Below are 18381 nucleotides of genomic sequence, written 5' to 3' on the forward strand. Positions count from 1 at the left end.
ATTTTCATAACAATAAACTCTGACAAAGGTCTAATTACTCAAATTTATAAAGAGCTAAAGCAATTGTACAAAAAATCAAGCCATTCTCCAAATGATAAATGGGCATGTGACATGAACAGGCATTTTTCAGCCAAAGAAATCAAAACTATTAATAAGCACATGAAAAAGTGTTCTAAATCTCTTATAATCAGGGAGATGCAAATCAAAACAACTCTGAGGTATCACCTCACACCTAGCAGATTGGCTAACATGACAGGAAAGGAAAGTAATGAATGCTGGAGGGGATGTGGCAAAGTAGGGACATTAATTCATTGCTGGTGGAGTTGTGAATTGATCCAACCATTCTGGAGGGCAATTTGGAACTACGCCCAAAGAGCGATAAATGACTGCCTACCCTTTGATCCAGTCGTAGCACTGCTGGTTTTGTACCCCAAAGAGATAATAGGGGAAAAGACTTGTACAAGAATATTCATAGCTGCACTCTTTGTGGTGGCCAAAAATTGGAAAATGAGGGGATGCCCTTCAATTAGGGAATGGCTGAACAAATTGTGGTATATGTTGGTGATGGGATACTATGGTGCTAAAAGGAATAACAAAGTGGAGGAATTCCATGGAGACTGGAACAACCTCCAGGAAGTGATGCAGAGCAAAAGGAGCAGAACCAGGAAAACATTGTACACAGAGACTGATACACTGTGGTTCAATTGAATGTAATGGATTCCATTAGTGACAATACAACTTCCCTGAACATTCTGCAGGGATTTAAGAGAAAAAACCCTATCCACAAGCAGAGGACAAATTGTGGGAGTAAAAACACCGAAGATAAGCAACTGCTTGACTACGGGGGTGAAAGGGACATGAATGAGGAGAGACTCTAAATGAACACCCTAATGCAAATACCAATAACATGGAAATGGGTTCTAATCAAGGACACATGTGATACACTGTGGAATCGCGCATCAGCTATGGGAGGGGTGGTGAGTGGGGGAGAGGAAAAGAAAATGATCTTTGTTTCCAAGGAATAATGTTTGAAAATGACCAAATAAAATAATGTCTAGAAGGAAAAAAAATTACCATCTGCTTCCAGAGAGAGAAGTGAGAGTCTAAATCCAAACCAAAGTAATTTTTTTTCACTTTCTTATTTTTATTCTGATTGTATTCTTCCACAAAGGGTTAATATGGAAAAGTGTTTCCCATGATGGCACACATAAAGTCTATGTCAATTGCTTGCCATCTCTGTGGCATGTTGGGAAAGGGAGGTAAGGACACCAAGACTCAAAGTTATTTTTAAATGTTGGAAACTATTTTCACATGTAATTGAGGAGAAATAAAATAAAAAAAAATAAAATATGAGAACATTTTCAGTCACTACCACAATTGCATATTTTTGATGTATAAAATAATATGATACTTAACAAAGCATTTTAAAATTAGGGGAAAAGTTTTATATATTTTGGCTTATTTGCCCCCCTAAAGCAACTACATGATTTAGTTACTTCAAGCAGTATTATTCCAGTTTTACATCTGTGGTGTATAAATGGAGATTTTGAACCTTAGACTTCATTCCCCTGAAGTTCTTTGTATTTCCCAGTATTCCCTATAATCTCTCCTGTGTCTCCACATTGGTGAGATCACATTATTGGTATTTAACTGTATTTAACTGGCAGTAATGGTTCCTACATTCTCTCTTCTTGCATGATATAACATTAGCAGTAATGGTGGTAAGGCAGGTAAAATTTGAAAATGGCTAACCTACATGTGGTTTTTATTTTGTATCCTCTTTATTCCATGATTTTTAATGATTATTAGAGATATAGATTTAATTTTTATTGTAGAAACAGGATCTGAAGAGCTGAAATAATTTGCACATGGTCACACAGTAAGTTTTAGGTGCAGGATTCAAATTCAATTTTTTCCCCTTTCTCTAAGAATAACATTTTATTCACTAAACTATGTGGCTTTTCTTATTAAGACTGACATAAGATCTATAAATGAATGAGGTTAGCCATAAGCATGAATGATAGTTACAATGAATGAATACAAAAGGACATACAGATCTTATATTTCCTTACACTGTAGTTTCCCTTATATTTTATTCAACATGGGCTGTTCCTTTTACAGATAAAGTTGAAAACAGTATGAACACTTCTCCATTCTACTCAAAGTATCTAGTATTATCTCTTGTCAATGAAAATGTCAACCCTATTCCTTTGTACCTAATGATTAAACCAGAAGTCAAATTGTTTTGAATTTACTTCTCACTTTTCTGTTCCCATTCTTAGATCTTCTGGTACACACATACTCTATATGTGTATATATATATATATATATATATATATATATATATACACACATGCATATGCATATGAAGAGAGAAAAAATTATAAATGAACATTTCACAACCACACTATTAAAGTAAGAAAAAAATTTATTTAAAACCCTCAATATATGAATCCATCAATGATTATGAATTGACTCTAAGGGCCAAAGTAATCCAGTTCTAAATTATTATCCTATAAATCAATCCAAATTTATTTCTCAATTCCTTATTATGGTCTAGGCTCTGTAGGAGGAATGAAATACAATAAAATTTAAAACTATGTGTCACAAAATATACTTTAAAATCTTTCAGTTGGTTTCAAGATTATAAGAGGTATAAGTTTAGCCAGTCTGTTAATCATGTAATTTGTATGGACCTGAGGGATGTGTCACAAAGATGGTTTTCCATCCTGTAATCAATTATATTTTTTTTATTTTAAGGTATCCTCTAAGATCATGTTTTCTTTTTTTTTTCTTTTGTTTGTATACGGGAAAAGGTCTAAGTAAAATGTCAGGTAAATCAAGCACATTTTTGATGTCTCCTCTTATTGTGACAAGGATTTATTCTTAATCAGAATATTTCTTTAAGTTATTAATAAACCTCCACAGCACATCAATAGCATAATTATGAAAGTGTGATATTTGATGAGATCATTTAATCTGAAAATAATGATTAAGCAACAGAACATTAATCTACATGTACTAGAGAATCACAGTGGGTCTGAAAGGTTTAAAAAAAACCCTCGTCTATCTTAGAATCAACACTATGAACTAGCTCCAATGCAGAAGAGTGGCAAGGGCTAAATAATGGGAGCTAAGTGACTTGCCCAGGGTCACACATTTAGAAAATATATGTGGCCAGATTTCAACAGAGTATCTCCCATCTCTAGACCTGACTCTCAATCCAGTAAACCACTTAAATGACACTATCTGAATGTCATTTCACAGAGATTAATGTTTGTGGACCTTGCCATTGGTCAGATATAGTCCCAAAACCTGGCAAACAAAAACTCTTAATCTCTGTCTAAATTGGTCGTAACGGATTATAATTTAAAGATTAGAGTATTGATTTCATAGCACAATGGGTCATTTTATTTCAATTCATGACTAATTTTGTAGTTTCAATTTTTATAAGAAGTTTATTATTTTCCTTGAAAATAAATAAATGTAGATAATGGGAATAGTAATTGTCAGTGTTATACAGTAGATGACACTAAACCTGACTTCAAAATTCTTCTTTTATATTTACAAGCTCTGTGAGTAAGGAAAAGTGATATTTTCTCTAAATCTCAGGCAAAATCTCAAAATATATGCCATTTTAACAGATGGTTCTGATCTTCATCAGTGGGGAGGAATCCTGCACTAACAACATCCCATATCCTTGTGATATTTACAAAATGACCATTAATCAGTATACCACAGAAAGATAGCATAACCTATAAGATATGTTATAATTGTGTTTAACTAAGATTTTTCAGGCCTTGCTGAATTTTTGCTGAAATGTCATTGTGGTCCTCCCGATACCTCATGTGATATGGTGACATAATGGTAGGAATTGTCTTTATTACTTGTGTTACATATTCTGAGGCCAATAGATAAACTGAAAGATAATCTTTTTCTCTTTCCCTTCAGTTTATAGTTTTCTCTTAAATAAATTCTATTCATAGTAACAAGGGTTGTTTTTGTTTATCGTATATATGGGGCTTCTAAAAGTAAAAGGTTCTCAACTACCAAGGAAACCATAATTTTGACTATAGGAAAAACTAAAATATTTCCATTACTATTCTTGGTATTATCCAAGTTGTGAATCCTGGATAATTAATGACCTGGATAAACTATGGAATGACTTCTTCTTTTGTCTTACGCTTTTGTTTACCCCATTATAAATATATATATATATATTTAGTGTAGTATATCTGAGTATAGCAGATAGGAGTGAAAGAATATGCAAAGAATAACTTTCTATGAGAACTTTAGAATATAATACTAAATATAAAACTCAATAATTATAGATTTTATATTCACTATAAATCCCTACCTTCATTTTTTTATACTTTTAAATGTGGCCACCAAGACTATTGAAGATCAAAAACCTATAAACAAGGTAAGTTTTCAAATACACTCCCTGGCCAAATCAAGACCTCTTTGCAGTGCAGCTGAAGCAGATTAAAATGAAATTGGGAAATCTCTAAAAGAATAAATTAAAATTGAATAGAATATAAATTATATTAATATATGTTTTTGAGATCACTATATGCTAGTAGGGATCATGATATATTTGTTACTTTGGAACAGAAAGTGTTTATCTAGATATTTTAAATATAATCTCCAGATAAGCAATTTTAAGAATTTCTGAAAAAGCTTATTAAAAAAGAACAAGTTTGGATTAAAGAAATGAGAGTCTGCATTCTGTATAATGGTCCATAGAAACAATTCTGAATATGGATTTAGAGTACTTGTGTTTAAATATGTTCCTTAGATTTGCTGTGTGACCTTGACCACATCACTTTTATATTGGGCTTCAATATTCTCATCTATATTTAGTCTATGATTTTACTGGGATAAAATTACTTCAATAAACTCCTTCATGGATTAATATTCCAGAATTTTCTTTTTCTACTCTACTAAAATATACTCTTTTTTACTAATCTTTATTTTTCCTTTCAGGAGCAAAATTGAGTTAATTAGATGACTAGAAGACAATTTTATCCAGAGATCCATAAATCTCTCAGGAAAAGATATGGTCTCTCCTTTCTGCAATTAGTTCTTTCATATATTTGTTCAACATTAAAAGAGCAAAAGAACTTCATGGTAACAACATATTTTACTCACAGGCAAACTGAAGTACGGCTTCTCTGCTCAGAATACTTCCCAAGGAGTTAGCTGTTAAACACTGATAATGACCAGAATCCTTAGCTTCACTTGGGTTGCTGATAATGAGGTTTCCTTCAATCAAACTGTAGCGATAATCACTTTCCAAGTCTATTTCTGTTCCATTTCGTAGCCATCTTGGGAAAAATCAGAAGAAATACAGATAAGGATTACATGGGGCATTCTCTTCTTCCCTGGGGATTCCAGAATGTCATCCAACTGTTGTTTTTGAGGCTTAAGGGAATGAGTGCTCAAGAGTGAATTTCTACCTGTAATTGGGAACAGGGTTGCCTCGAGCTTCACAATTCAGTGCCACTTTCTTCTCATCAGAATCAGTAGGGAAAATGATATCATCTGGTTCCTGCACAAACACTGGCCCATAATCCACACTCTCTATAGAAACAGAAAAGGGCATACTTTCAAAACCCTCCAAAGACATTGATTCATTAGCTCTCCTCCCACATTGCCTTTTAAAAACCATCTACTTGGATGCAAAATGCCTCTTATTCTTGATGCATTTTAAGGTAAAATATCAAAGAAAATTGTTGCTATATCAAATTCAACTTCTTAATTGAAAAGGAGATCTGAACAGACTTTTTTCAAACTGATTAACCTGGCTTTGAAATGTATTACACAAGCAATGAAAAAAGAAATATATCAAGTTTTTGATGCTGTACATGTATTTAATTTCTTTGTATCTTTGTTTTTCATTCCTTATAGAGATAATGAAAATTATACAAACCTCACATGCTTTTATGACAGCTAATTAATAATTCCATAATCCTTAATTTTTTGCTAATATTTTAATAGTACATTTAATAATTAATTGTAGAATCTTATTATCCTAAGAACCAAATCATTAATTGATTAATTTATTGAATCCCAAATGATCAACATTTTTCTAGGCACTGTGAGTGTGAAGAAACCACTGTTTGATTCCAATCAATGCCGTAAATAATCTTGCCCTAATGAGTTTACAATTTCTTAGAGCAAATAAACACATTATAACTCAAGCATCTTGAAAATATTAAATGAGAAGTAAGTAATATAGACAAAAACTAAGTAAGAGAAGATAATCATCAGAGTTCAGATGATCAGGAACAATCTCAGCATGGGAAACCCTCCAAACCTAGAATTTAAATAGAATTTCAAAGGAAGATTATTAAAATGTATGTAGAGAAAAAAAGAAAATTCTTTAATTAGGAAAAGAAAAGAAGCAAAGTTATAGTGATGAACAATGAATCACAGATCATAAGAACTGGAAGGAAACTTAGATATGATTTAATACAAAAGAAGAGATCATAATAAACAATGAAGTCCCTCAAAGGTTGAGACTTGCTTAAAATCACAGAAAAACATAAGTAATAGAACATGACCCCAAATAAGAACTCCTTTTATTCTACCTAGTATTCTTTCTATACAGTCATGATGACTCCTGATTGAAGGGTGATATCATACAGTAGTCAGAGACCATAATGATTGGAAAGACATTTGACATCATCTTCTTCATTGTTGTGCAGGTTTTTTAAATTTTTATTCTTGTAACTTTTATTTTAGTAGAGATTGGAAAACATCTCACTGAGCATGCATGAACCTCCAGGAGTGCCATCCCATGGAGCATATGTTGAGCTCCCCTGGCAACTTCCAAGGAAATTTGTGGTTTAAGGCTAAAAGAATTGCAGCTTTGTGATAAAAAATGTAACCTCCCATCCACACTGATTAGATGTTTCCTGAAGGACTGCAAAAGCACATTGGTACTGCCTGAATAAGGGGCCTTAATTTTAAATTGGCTAAGAGATCTCTGAGGCACTGCCTATGAAACATATGAAGGAGACTTATGGCATCAGACTGTCAGGGGAACTTTAGAAGAGAAGAGGCACTATGATGTTCTTAATGGTCTTTGATATACCAAGCATTTGGTAAGAAAGAAGTGATCTGGGGAGAGTAAGCTGTGTCACCCTCTTCTTTAGGGCACTTATTCTGAACCCCTTACTGTGTCCCCAGACTACAATTATTTGACAAAGAGTAAACAGATGTAATTCTAGCCCAATAACTCTCTTGGAAACAGGTGAAAAAAGGAAAGATATCTAACTCCAGTAGTGCAGGATTATAATTGTTTCTCTTTATTTTTCCCACAAAAAAAGTTAATTATCACCTTCCTTTAAAGCTAACTGGGCCAGGTCCCAGAGTAGGTATCTAATCAAGGCACACATAAGCCAACTATCTCTCTACATCACTACACAAACTCAAACGGAAAGCAATCTCTGCATGCTACATATTAACTTTAAAAACCACAAGTCAGCATTATCTATATTGTATAGTATTTTATTAATTTTGGTAAATATTTTCAAATTATATTTTTATCTGACTGTGGCCAAAGTAGGAAGTATTTAAACTTACTGTTACATGTTTAATATCTCTTCTCTATACAACGAAACTTGTAAGGTTCCAACAGTATTGCTTTGTTAAATGTTTGAGTCCAAGAGGAATGAAAACTGCAATAAGGAATATTTTTAGTATGTATAGTGATCAGGTGGTGACTTGGAAAATATTCAGGAAGTGAAATACAAGAAAACTAATAAGAGAAAAAGTCAGGAATAAATGTCACATTCCATTTGGTACCAAATGGTCCTAAGAAATTTTGGCTTAAAAAATAGAGGAAAATAATCCTTTGAATTCTTCAAATAGAAATAATTAGAGATAAGGATTCATATAATAAATAAACTTAATTGCTCTTCTAACATCTCGGTGTGTTAATCTTTATGCTAAAGAAGTAGAAAGAGATTTTAATATTTTTATGACAGGAGATTACACTGTAGAAAATTCTCTCTAGGATTAAAATCATAAGGAATATGGTTCCATATGAAGACCTGAAACTCCCATAACTGTAAAAAAGGTCTTATTTACCTATTATGGCTATTGCAAAAGATATACTAATGGCTAACTTGACCTATTAGTTTTAGCAAGACTGGTCGTGGCTCCTACAGTGGAATGTTCAGATCCCTTAAATAAATAGGATCTTTAGGATGCAGTCACCATATCTAAAACTGAGGTAGGGTGTCAACACTCCAGCCTTCAGGAGCTGGACTTAATTTTGAAAACACTAGAGCTCTTTGTAATTCAAATAGAAATGGAACAAAGATATGCATACATTGTCATCATTGTTACTTAATATAATTCTAAAAATAGTAACTGAAGAAATAAGTAAAGAAAAAATAATTGAGGTTATGAGCATTGAAAAAGAGTAAATAAAGTTACAGTTAATTGGGGATGAATCCATTATTTTTCTTGCAAACCTCTAGAGATCCAATCAAAATTTAATTGCAATAGTTTAGTAAAGTTGCAAGACATAAAACAAAACCAAAAATAGCAATATTACTGTATGCTCCTAACAAATTACAATAGTAGGAGACAGAAAAAGAAAAATTCATTCAAAATAACTATAAAACCTCTGAGGTTTTATCTACAAAGGTACATACACTAAGACTTGTAGGAATATAACTATAAGACATTCTTTAAAGAAATATAAGAAGATTTAAATAGCTGGAGAAATGTTAATTTTTATAATTGGGCTAGGCCAATATAATTAAAATTGTTATAGTATAACTATTTCAAGCTGTTTAAAACATAGACCAGATTACTGATGAACAGATTAGGTAAATAAACCAAGAAATAATTGAACATAGTAATATTGGATGAACCCTAGGACATTTCTTAGTATTTTGAAGACTATATTTTTAAAAAAAAAAGACAACTCCTGAGAAACCTGAACAGTTTGGTAGAAATTAGATTTAGACCAACATTTATAATATGTACCAATCAAGTTCCAAATGGATGCATGATCTACACTTAGAATGATGTATCATTTTTTAAAAATAGAGTAAAAGGAAGGGTATTTGTTTTACAACTATGGTATGGAGAATAATTCATACCTTAAGAAGGGAGAGAGGCAATCCTAAAATATAAAGGTAATGATTTCCATTGCAAAAAAGATAAAAGGTGTTGGGGTTTTTTGCATGACAAAAATAAATAGAGTTAGGATTAGAGGAGAAAAAAAATTAAATGAATAGGGTAGAAAGGAGAAGAGCATGAAAATGTGAAATAAAAGAGGAAAATAACAGTGATATATTTCTCATTTTTCTATCCTGGGTTTCTTTTGTTTAATTTATGGGTGTACACATGGCCACTTTAATCAGTCCCCTTTTCTAGCAGTGAGGTCCAGGTCTTAGTACAGGTCCTTTGTTCTGATATTCACCCAATGCAAATAGAAATAATCAAATGCTTAGGGTATAAATGGTTTGCACAATCAAATAGTATTTTCCTACCATTTAACTATATTGCTTAACAACATTGAAATCCATAGAGCACTGGACAGTTCTTTTCTAGCACCTCACAGGTACATCCTCAGGGCATATCTGTTCTTAGTCAAAATCCCCAGTGAAGAGTTAAAGAGTAAGAAATTCTAAATTTGCTCCCATAGTCAGTGACTCCCATCATTCTATTTGTCCCAAATTACTTGAATTTTTAAACTCATCTCCTTTAGTTTCTCTGTCTTAAGAATGACAGCCTTAGGAATGAAAGGGAAAACAAAAGAGTGGGTCTGAAATCACCAATTAAACAGCACTGCCCTCATCTCTTATCATTCGTGTTTGTATAGCACTTTAAAGCTTAGGAAGGATTTTTCTCTTAACAACCTTAGGAGTTAGATAACACAAACTTGGGCCTCATCTTTTTGCAAAGAGGAAACTGGTTCTGGCACAGGTCAGAGTCTCAGGAAGCTAGGAAAATTGCAATAGGTACTGAAAACCCATTCTCTTCTTTTTTTTTTTTAAGTTATATTTTATTTGATCATTTCCTAGCATTATTCATTAAAGACACAGATCATTTTCTTTTCCTCCCTCCCCCCCACCCCCCATAGCCGATGCTCAAATCCACTGGGCATTACATGTTTTCTTGATTTGAACCCATTGCCATGTTGATAATATTTGCATTAGAGTGTTCATTTAGAGTCTCTCCTCTGTCATGTCCCCTCAACCGCTGTATTTAGGCAGTTGCTTTTCCTCGGTGTTTCCACTCCCATAGTTTATCCTTTGCTTATGGATAGTGTTTTTTTCTCCTAGATCCCTGCAGATTGTTTAGGGACATTACACCGCCACTAATGGAGAAGTCCATTACGTTCGATTATACCACAGTGTATTAGTCTCTGTGTACAATGTTCTCCTGGTTCTGCTCCTCTCGCTCTGCATCACTTCCTGGAGGTTGTTCCAGTCTCCATGGAACTCCTCCACTTTATTATTCCTTTTAGTACAATAGTATTCCATCACCAACATATACCACAATTTGCTCAGCCATTCCCCAATTGATGGGCATCCCCTCGTTTTCCAGTTTTTGGCCACCACAAAGAGCGCAGCTATGAATATTTTTGTACAAGTCTTTGTGTCCATTATCTCTTTGGGGTACAGACCCAGCAGTGCTATGGCTGGGTCAAAGGGTAGATATTCTTTTGTCGCCCTTTGGGCATAGTTCCAAATTGCCCTCCAGAATGGTTGGATCAATTCACAACTCCACCAGCAATGAATTAATGTCCCTACTTTGCCACATCCCCTCCAGCATTCATTACTTTCCTTTGCTGTTATGTTAGCCAATCTGCTAGGTGTGAGGTGATACCTCAGAGTTGAAAAACCCATTCTCTTCTTAAACGAGTTTTAGCATCCCCTTTAGCAAACTCTACTTCTGTGAAAGTTACCGAAAAAGTACCGCTAGATATCAGGAGACTTGACTTCAGTTTCTAGCTCTGGATCTAACAAAACAACATGCACTATAAATAGAAGGCAGAATGGGAGAGGGTGGGCTTAACTAGAAGCTGAAAGATCAGGAAAGGCTTCTTGATGAATGTGACACTTGAGCTGAATTTTGAAGAAAATGAGGGCTTCACAGAGATAAAGGGACAGGGAGTAGGTTTTAGACCTGGAAGCTAGGGAGAGTTAAAGCAGGGAGATTGTATAAATTATCTAATTATCTTGAATGATATGATACTCAATAATTTCTCTGTCACTGATACATTCAATTTAGAGTTCCATGTGAAGGAATGGTCATGGCATGTACATCTGATGACATTATTTAATTTAATTGTTTAGTACTAAACTACACAGGTTATCAATTGGTGTTTTGTGCCAAGTAGCATTGACTTTATAGTTGCTGTTGCTGTTAAAGAAGGGTGTAACATGGGAGAAAAGAGATTTAAAAGCTATACAACATTGAAGAAGGACCTTCTTGATACACAATAAATCAAAATCTTTCTTGCTTTCTTTTTTCTTTTTTTTTTAATAATTTGAGCCCACTGAGACATGGGTGGATGAGCACGTGACATTACTTTCAGTTTTTATTTCCCTGGGGTAGTATCTGTTGTTGTTGTTTTTTAGCAGATATTTTATTAAGAGACCAGAAATATCTATAGCTGGCTATCCCTATGATGTTAGCGATCATTTATCTCTGGAGGTTTTGTGATTGTGGGACGCAGGTAACATAAGAATGTGTACTTTCAAATCTCATGTGCTCATTTTTCATAGCATCTTAGGAAGTGAACAGAATTAAAATGTGAGACACTGAAAAATTGAGGTACAAATGTAATATACTCTGAAAAAATATTCTTTCATACTAAAAAAAAGTCACCCTAAGGATTTCAGGGGATATGTGATCCTTTTAAAGTTGTGGTAAAGAAATTGCCAAGTGATAAATCAATCTCTAAATGTTCTCTGAAAGGCAATCATAAAAGAAATTATTTATCTCTTTCTTATCCTATGTCTTGAAAGACAATATCATATTAGGGAGAATATCAGGGAATTTTGCCAAAGCTAGCCATATTTATGTTACATTGTATCTAGCTCTATTCTCTTTCCTCCCTGGGACAATGGACTTTAATTGGTGAATATTCACTTTATCCTGCCCTGATCTCAGGTCTATCATAATGTCTCCCAGTTATTTTCATGGAAGTCAGCTCTTCAAGTTCATTGCTCTCACTTCCTTCAGAAAAACTCTCCTCCCTGGCCTCAGGCCCTTAATATGTATTTTCCCCTGTATTACTATGAAATATTTTTGAGTGAAGATACAGCCTTACTTATGTGTATTTGTATTCCATTAGCATAGTAATTGGCACATAGTGTTTAATAAATACTTTTTAACCACATTCAAAAGACATTTAATTCAATTTCCCCTTTTTTTGTTGTTTTTGTTGTTGTTGTTGAGACATTTCCAGGCACTTAGGGAAAGTCATTTCTCTCAAGCCATTATGGAAGATAGTTATAAAAAATATATCTAAAATAAAAGAAACTGTGTACAATTTTATAAAAAGAGATTTGTCCAATTGTTCCAAACCAGTTGGTATTAGAAGCAGCTGGTGGCACAGTGGATAAAGTATTGGGTTTAGAAGTCAGGAAGACCTGAGTCCAGATCTTGACTAAGACACTTAGTAAGTGCATGACTCTGGGCAAGTCACTTAACTTTGCTTAGCCTTGATTTCCTCAGTCAAAAAATGGGAATAATACTAGCACTCACCTTGGAGGGAGAAATTAGGTCAAATGAGATTATGATGAATAAAATGTGCTTAGCACAATGCCTGGCATATAGTAGGTACTATGTAAATGCTTATTGTCTTCCTCCTTACTTTGATGATGCCAGGAAAATAATAAAATGAAGACATTAAACATGAGAAGAATATTCTACTTTTATAAAGGAGAGAACAAAGTTTTGTTTTAGGAAAAAAATTATAGCTACTCTGCATAATAGTGGTATCAATTTCAAGGAGAAATAGGTTTAGTAAATCATACATTTAATCATATATATTTTCTAATTATCTGAAGCAGGATTCAAATCTTGATCTTCTGAGTCCATATTTTTAAAAATATGGCTTGAAATAATCAAATGGGAAAATGTAAATATTACTTGGGAACCTTATAAAGAAACAAAAGAATCTTAAGAGTTGGGAAGAACTCTGAAATCATCTATTTCAATTTTTACCCAGTGTAGGAATTGACTTTACAAAAATCTTAATGGAAAATCATTCAATCTCCACTCAACCATTTCCTTTGAATTTGAGGTCAATACCAAGGCATTATTTTTTAAATGAACTTCTTTTCCTGTTTCCTGTCAGATGGGAAGGAGTTGATGTTTCCATGAGATTAATGAATAAAATAAAAATGAATAAAAATATGAAACCCTGAGAAAGACACTTACCTTTTATACAAATATATATTATATATGTGTATATATACATAAACATATATAACCTATATTATATATCCATGGACATATAATAATATATAAGCTATATTGTATATATATGTAATCTATGTTATAAAACCTAATAGAATTATTGTGCAAAATGAGCTAATCTTCACTTGCTATGTGATTATTAGCTATATTATATAAGAATGATAAATATTATTATTTCATTTTATAAAACAGTCCCATAAATCAAAGGTGTTAAACATATAGCCCAAAGGCCATACATTCAACAACACTCCAAAGTATAGTCTGAATAAATTTAAAATGTAATTGGGAAAATTTTAACAAAGTAAATACAAATGCAATAGAACATTGATGTTGTCAATATATGATTTTATAAGTTAATATGAGGCCTAGATGAAAGGGAGGTTCCTATGATAGGGATCAAATAAGCAATTGGTTACACAACCAAGAGGTCAAAGAAGGAAAATAATAGGTAGGTTTCTTTATAACATGACTTTCCTTCCCTTTTTTGAAATTTCTCTTTCTTTTTCTCAATTTAGTCAGTTTAATAACAATAAAAACATTTGCTCTTAGGATAACTTAAGTATTTCAGTAAAGAAATCACTTTGGATAGAAATAATTTAATTTAATTTAATAAACAGATCTAGATGACACAGGGATAAGAGCATTGGGTTTGAGAAAAAAAGAAAGAAATTTGCATGAATTCTAATCTGGCCAATGAGCAAGTCACTCCTCATTTGTAAAATGTCAGTGTCTTCGCCAAGAAAACTAAAAACGGAGTCATGAAGAGCCATGTATGACTGAATAAGATAAAAAAGACACTGTGCTAACTGCAAATGGGTGCTAATTAAAAAAAAAAGTCCTTTCCTTCAAGAAGCTTATAATCTAATACAGACAAAGGAAGTTGAACAGAATTGGACAATAAGATCACAAGATAGAAAGCAAATAGAGCAGCTGATGGAAAAGGAAGTACCAGGAAAGCTCTGAGATCTTCGTAAAAGAATGCTTTGCAGAGATTTTATGGGAAGACCCAATTGAGAAATGTGAGAAAACGTGGAGTATTAAAAACCAAGTTAGTCAGTGTAACGATATTTCAAGTGATCAACTTATCTTGGAGAAGTACAATGTGGAAACGAAGCAGAACAGTTGATGTCAAATAAGAGAATCAATAGGCATTTGCTTCATTCTAATACAAATGAATTCAGGTATAATAATTAGCAATTGAAAAATGATAAAGGCAGGAATAAAACAAACATTTTAAATTACTCTCTCAATCTGAGTCATTTCCCCAAGCAGTGTAAAATCTTGCAGTAATTTACCCAATCATACTCATTCTCACTCTGTGAAGCATTAGTGTGAGATTACATTGTTCTGCACCAAACATTAGCTGTGCCAAGTTTCCCTTATACTCAAATAATCTGACACTTTGATAGCAATTTCTAGATATCTATATATGTCAGAGTAGTTCTTAGTCTCAAAAAACAAAATAAAACAAAACAGAAAAACAGAACAGAATAAAAGGTACCTTACTTTACTCTCCCCTCCTAATGTGCACCAACTTTTATTTAGAAAAAGAGAAAAGAAACAAATTCAGACAGTGAAGTATTTAAACCTTCAGCACAACTGAAAGTCTACAAGCAAAGGCTAGATTTTATTAGATACACTATAGAGAGCATGCAGCCTTTATAGGTGGTCCTGTCTAGCTCTATATCTAGGATGATAAAATGGTCTCAGAGAATCCTTCCACCTGTGAGTCTACACTTTGCTAAAATAAGCTATTCCTAGATATGCAGAAGTAGTCCTGAATCATTCTGATTCTATTTCTATATTCAACTAAACCACAGATGACATCAGATGTAGGTGATGGAATGTCAGAATGTGCCAAGTTATGAAGGATTTTAAATGAGAAATAAAGCCTTTATACTGGAAATAAAAGAGAATCATTGGTATTTATTGAGTAGGAAGTTGACACTGTCAGACCTAAACTTTACAAAAATCACCTTGGCAGCTAAGTGGAGAATGGACTGGATTTGGAGAGATGATGCAGGGAGACTAATTAGAAGATCATTTCAATAATTCAGGAAAGAAATAAGAAGGCCTGAATTAGGATGACAGCTTTGTGAATAGGGAGAAGGGGACATATATGTTGGATGTTATGATCAGCACAGTCCTTCTATATTGCCAGAGGGCAGGAAATATCCTTTTCCAAATAATTCCTTTGTGCATAGATTTAGATTGAAGGGATCTATGGTTTTGTCATACAATTCTGCTCATATGTGCTAACTAGTAGCATCAGAAACTAAATTAATGGGAGTTTGAAAAGAAATGTCCCTTCTGGCCTCTCAGAAGAAGATGCCTCTCATATCTGTCACTGATGCCATATTTTGATATGATTACTACCACAGACTTTGAAATGTTTAATTATAAATTGAATTTTGAGATAAGTTTCACAGTTACAATGTGTGAAAAATATTTCACACCATGTGAGCTTCTAAAATATTTTCTTGGATAAAATATTCACAGCTTTCTTTTTCATTTCAAGTTACCTTTTGAACACTTAAATCATTTTACTTTGTAAAAGTTAAAAGAAAATCATATATCGTCATTGCAAAACTTCTTACCATTGCTATGATTACAGAAGGACCATTTGCTAAAAAGTGATACAAAATATGTTTTACAACTGGTAGGAAGAACAAATCTTAAAATGTAAATGAAATGATTGTCTAGTAGATGGCTTGCGAATATTTTACCCCTCCGAAAATTTGATTTTCATTTTAAAATCCTCATTCATTCTGTTTAAAATCATGCATTCATCCACATAAGTCATCACCATTTCTGTACATTTCTGACACATCACAGCATCAAGTATTAGAAAGAGAAATTCCATTTAAAATCAACCAAGACAATATAAAATATTTGGAAATCTATCTACCATGACAAACACGGGAACTATATGAACAGAACTACAAAACCACACAATTCCACACAATTAAAACTAGATCTAAATAATTGGAAAAACATTAATTGCTCATGGGTAGGATGAGCAAACATAGTAAAAATGATCATCCTACCCAAACTTATTTACTTATTTAGTGCCATACCCATCAAACTACCAAAAAACATTTTTTACCAAATTAGAAAAAAAAAAACATAACAAAGTTTATTTGGAAGAACAAAAGATGAAGGATATCAAGAGAAATAATGAAAAAAAAATGGGAAGAAAGGTGGCCTTGCAGTACCAGAACTCCAACCACATCATAAAGTAGTGATCAACAAAACAATCTGATCCTGGCTAAGAAACGGAAAGGAGGATCCGTAGAATAGATGTGGGGCAAGTGATATCAGCATGGCAGTCTATGATAAACCCAAAGATCCCAGCTTTGGGGACAAAACCCCACTATTTGACAAAAACTGCTGGGAAAACTGGAAGACAGCATGGGAGAGATTGGATTTGAATCAACATCTCACACCCTACACCAAGATAAACTCAGAATGGGTGAATGAATTGAATACAAAGAAGGAAATTCTAAGTAAATTAGGTGAACATAGAATAGTATACTTGTCAGATCTTTGGGAAAGAAAAGATTTTAAGCCTGAGCAAGAGTTACAAAAATTGCAAAATATAAAATAAATAATTTTGATTAGATTAAATTAAGAAGGTTTTGTACAAACAAAACCAATGAAACCAAAATTAGAAGGGAAGCAACAAATTGGGAAAGAAATCTTTATAACAAAAACTTCTGACAAAGGTCTAATTAATCAAATTTATAAAGAGCTAAATCAATTGTACAAAAAATCAAGCTATTCTCCAATTGATAAATGGGCAAGGGACATTAATAGGCAATTTTCAGTTAAAGAAATCAAAAGTATCAATAAGCACATAAAAAATGTTCTAAATCTCTTATAATCAGAGAAATGCAAATTAAAAACAACTCTGAGGTACCACCTCACACCCAACAGATTGGCTAACATGACAGGAAAGGAAATTAATGAATGCTGGAGGGGATGTGGCAAATTGGGACATTAATGCATTGCTGGCAGAGTTGTGGATTGATCCAGCCATTCTGGAGGGCAATATGAAACTATGCCCAAAGGGTGCTAAAAGTCTGCCTGGCCTTTGATATACCTCTATCACTGCAGGGTTTGTACCCCAAAGAGATAATAAGGAAAAAGACCTGTACAAGAATATTCATAGTTGTGCTTTTTGTAGTGGCAAAAAAATGAAAAATGAGGGGATGCCCTTCAAACAAATTGTGGCATATGTTGTTGATGGAATACTATTGTGCTCAAAGGAATAATAAACTGGAGGAATTCCATGTGAACTGGAATGACCTCCAGGAATTGATGCAGAGTGAAAGGAGTAGAACCAGGAGAACCTTATACATGGAGACACATATACTGTGGCACAATTAAATGCAATGGACTTATCTAGTAGCAGCAATGCAATGATCCAGAACAATTCAGAGGGATTTATGAGAAAGAACACTATCCACATTCAGAGGAAAAACTGTGGGATTAAAAACACAGAAGAAAAACAACTGCTTGATCACATGGGTCAAAAGGGATATGACTGGAGAGGTAGACTCTATGATTATCCTAGTGCAAACATCAACAACATGGAAATAGGTTTTGATCAAGGACACATGTAAAACCCAGTGGAATTGTGCATCAGCTACAGGAAGGGGTGGAGGGAGGTGAGGGAAAGAACACGATTCTTGTAACCAAGGGAAAATATTCTAAATTGACTAATTAAATGAAATTTTCAAAAAAGTAAAAAATAATAAAATAATGCATTGCTCAGAGAGTCAGTATTTATTAAATATTTATTAAAATTGTGGACCTGAAGTTAGATGTTCTGGTTTTAGACTCATTTCAGAAACTGATTAACTGTGTGGTCAGTGAATCTCTCAAAGATTTAGTTTATTCATCTGTAAGTAAGGCACA

The 18381-nt window shown here is 33.3% G+C and overlaps 1 protein-coding gene across 1 annotated transcript in view; it reads right to left on the reverse strand.

Moving 5' to 3' along the window:
• CNTN5 (contactin 5) overlaps positions 1 to 18381 on the reverse strand; it is a 1793707-nt gene that overhangs the window by 621812 nt on the left and 1153514 nt on the right. The window contains exons 5-6 of the mRNA XM_007494948.3: positions 5460 to 5583; positions 5152 to 5327 (exon numbers count right to left, since the gene is read on the reverse strand). Coding sequence (XP_007495010.2) covers positions 5152 to 5327; positions 5460 to 5583 — 300 coding nt within the window. The remainder of the gene's footprint in view (positions 1 to 5151; positions 5328 to 5459; positions 5584 to 18381) is intronic.

This window comes from Monodelphis domestica, chromosome 4 (genome assembly GCF_027887165.1).
Source record: "Monodelphis domestica isolate mMonDom1 chromosome 4, mMonDom1.pri, whole genome shotgun sequence".
Taxonomy (NCBI): Eukaryota; Metazoa; Chordata; class Mammalia; order Didelphimorphia; family Didelphidae; genus Monodelphis; species Monodelphis domestica.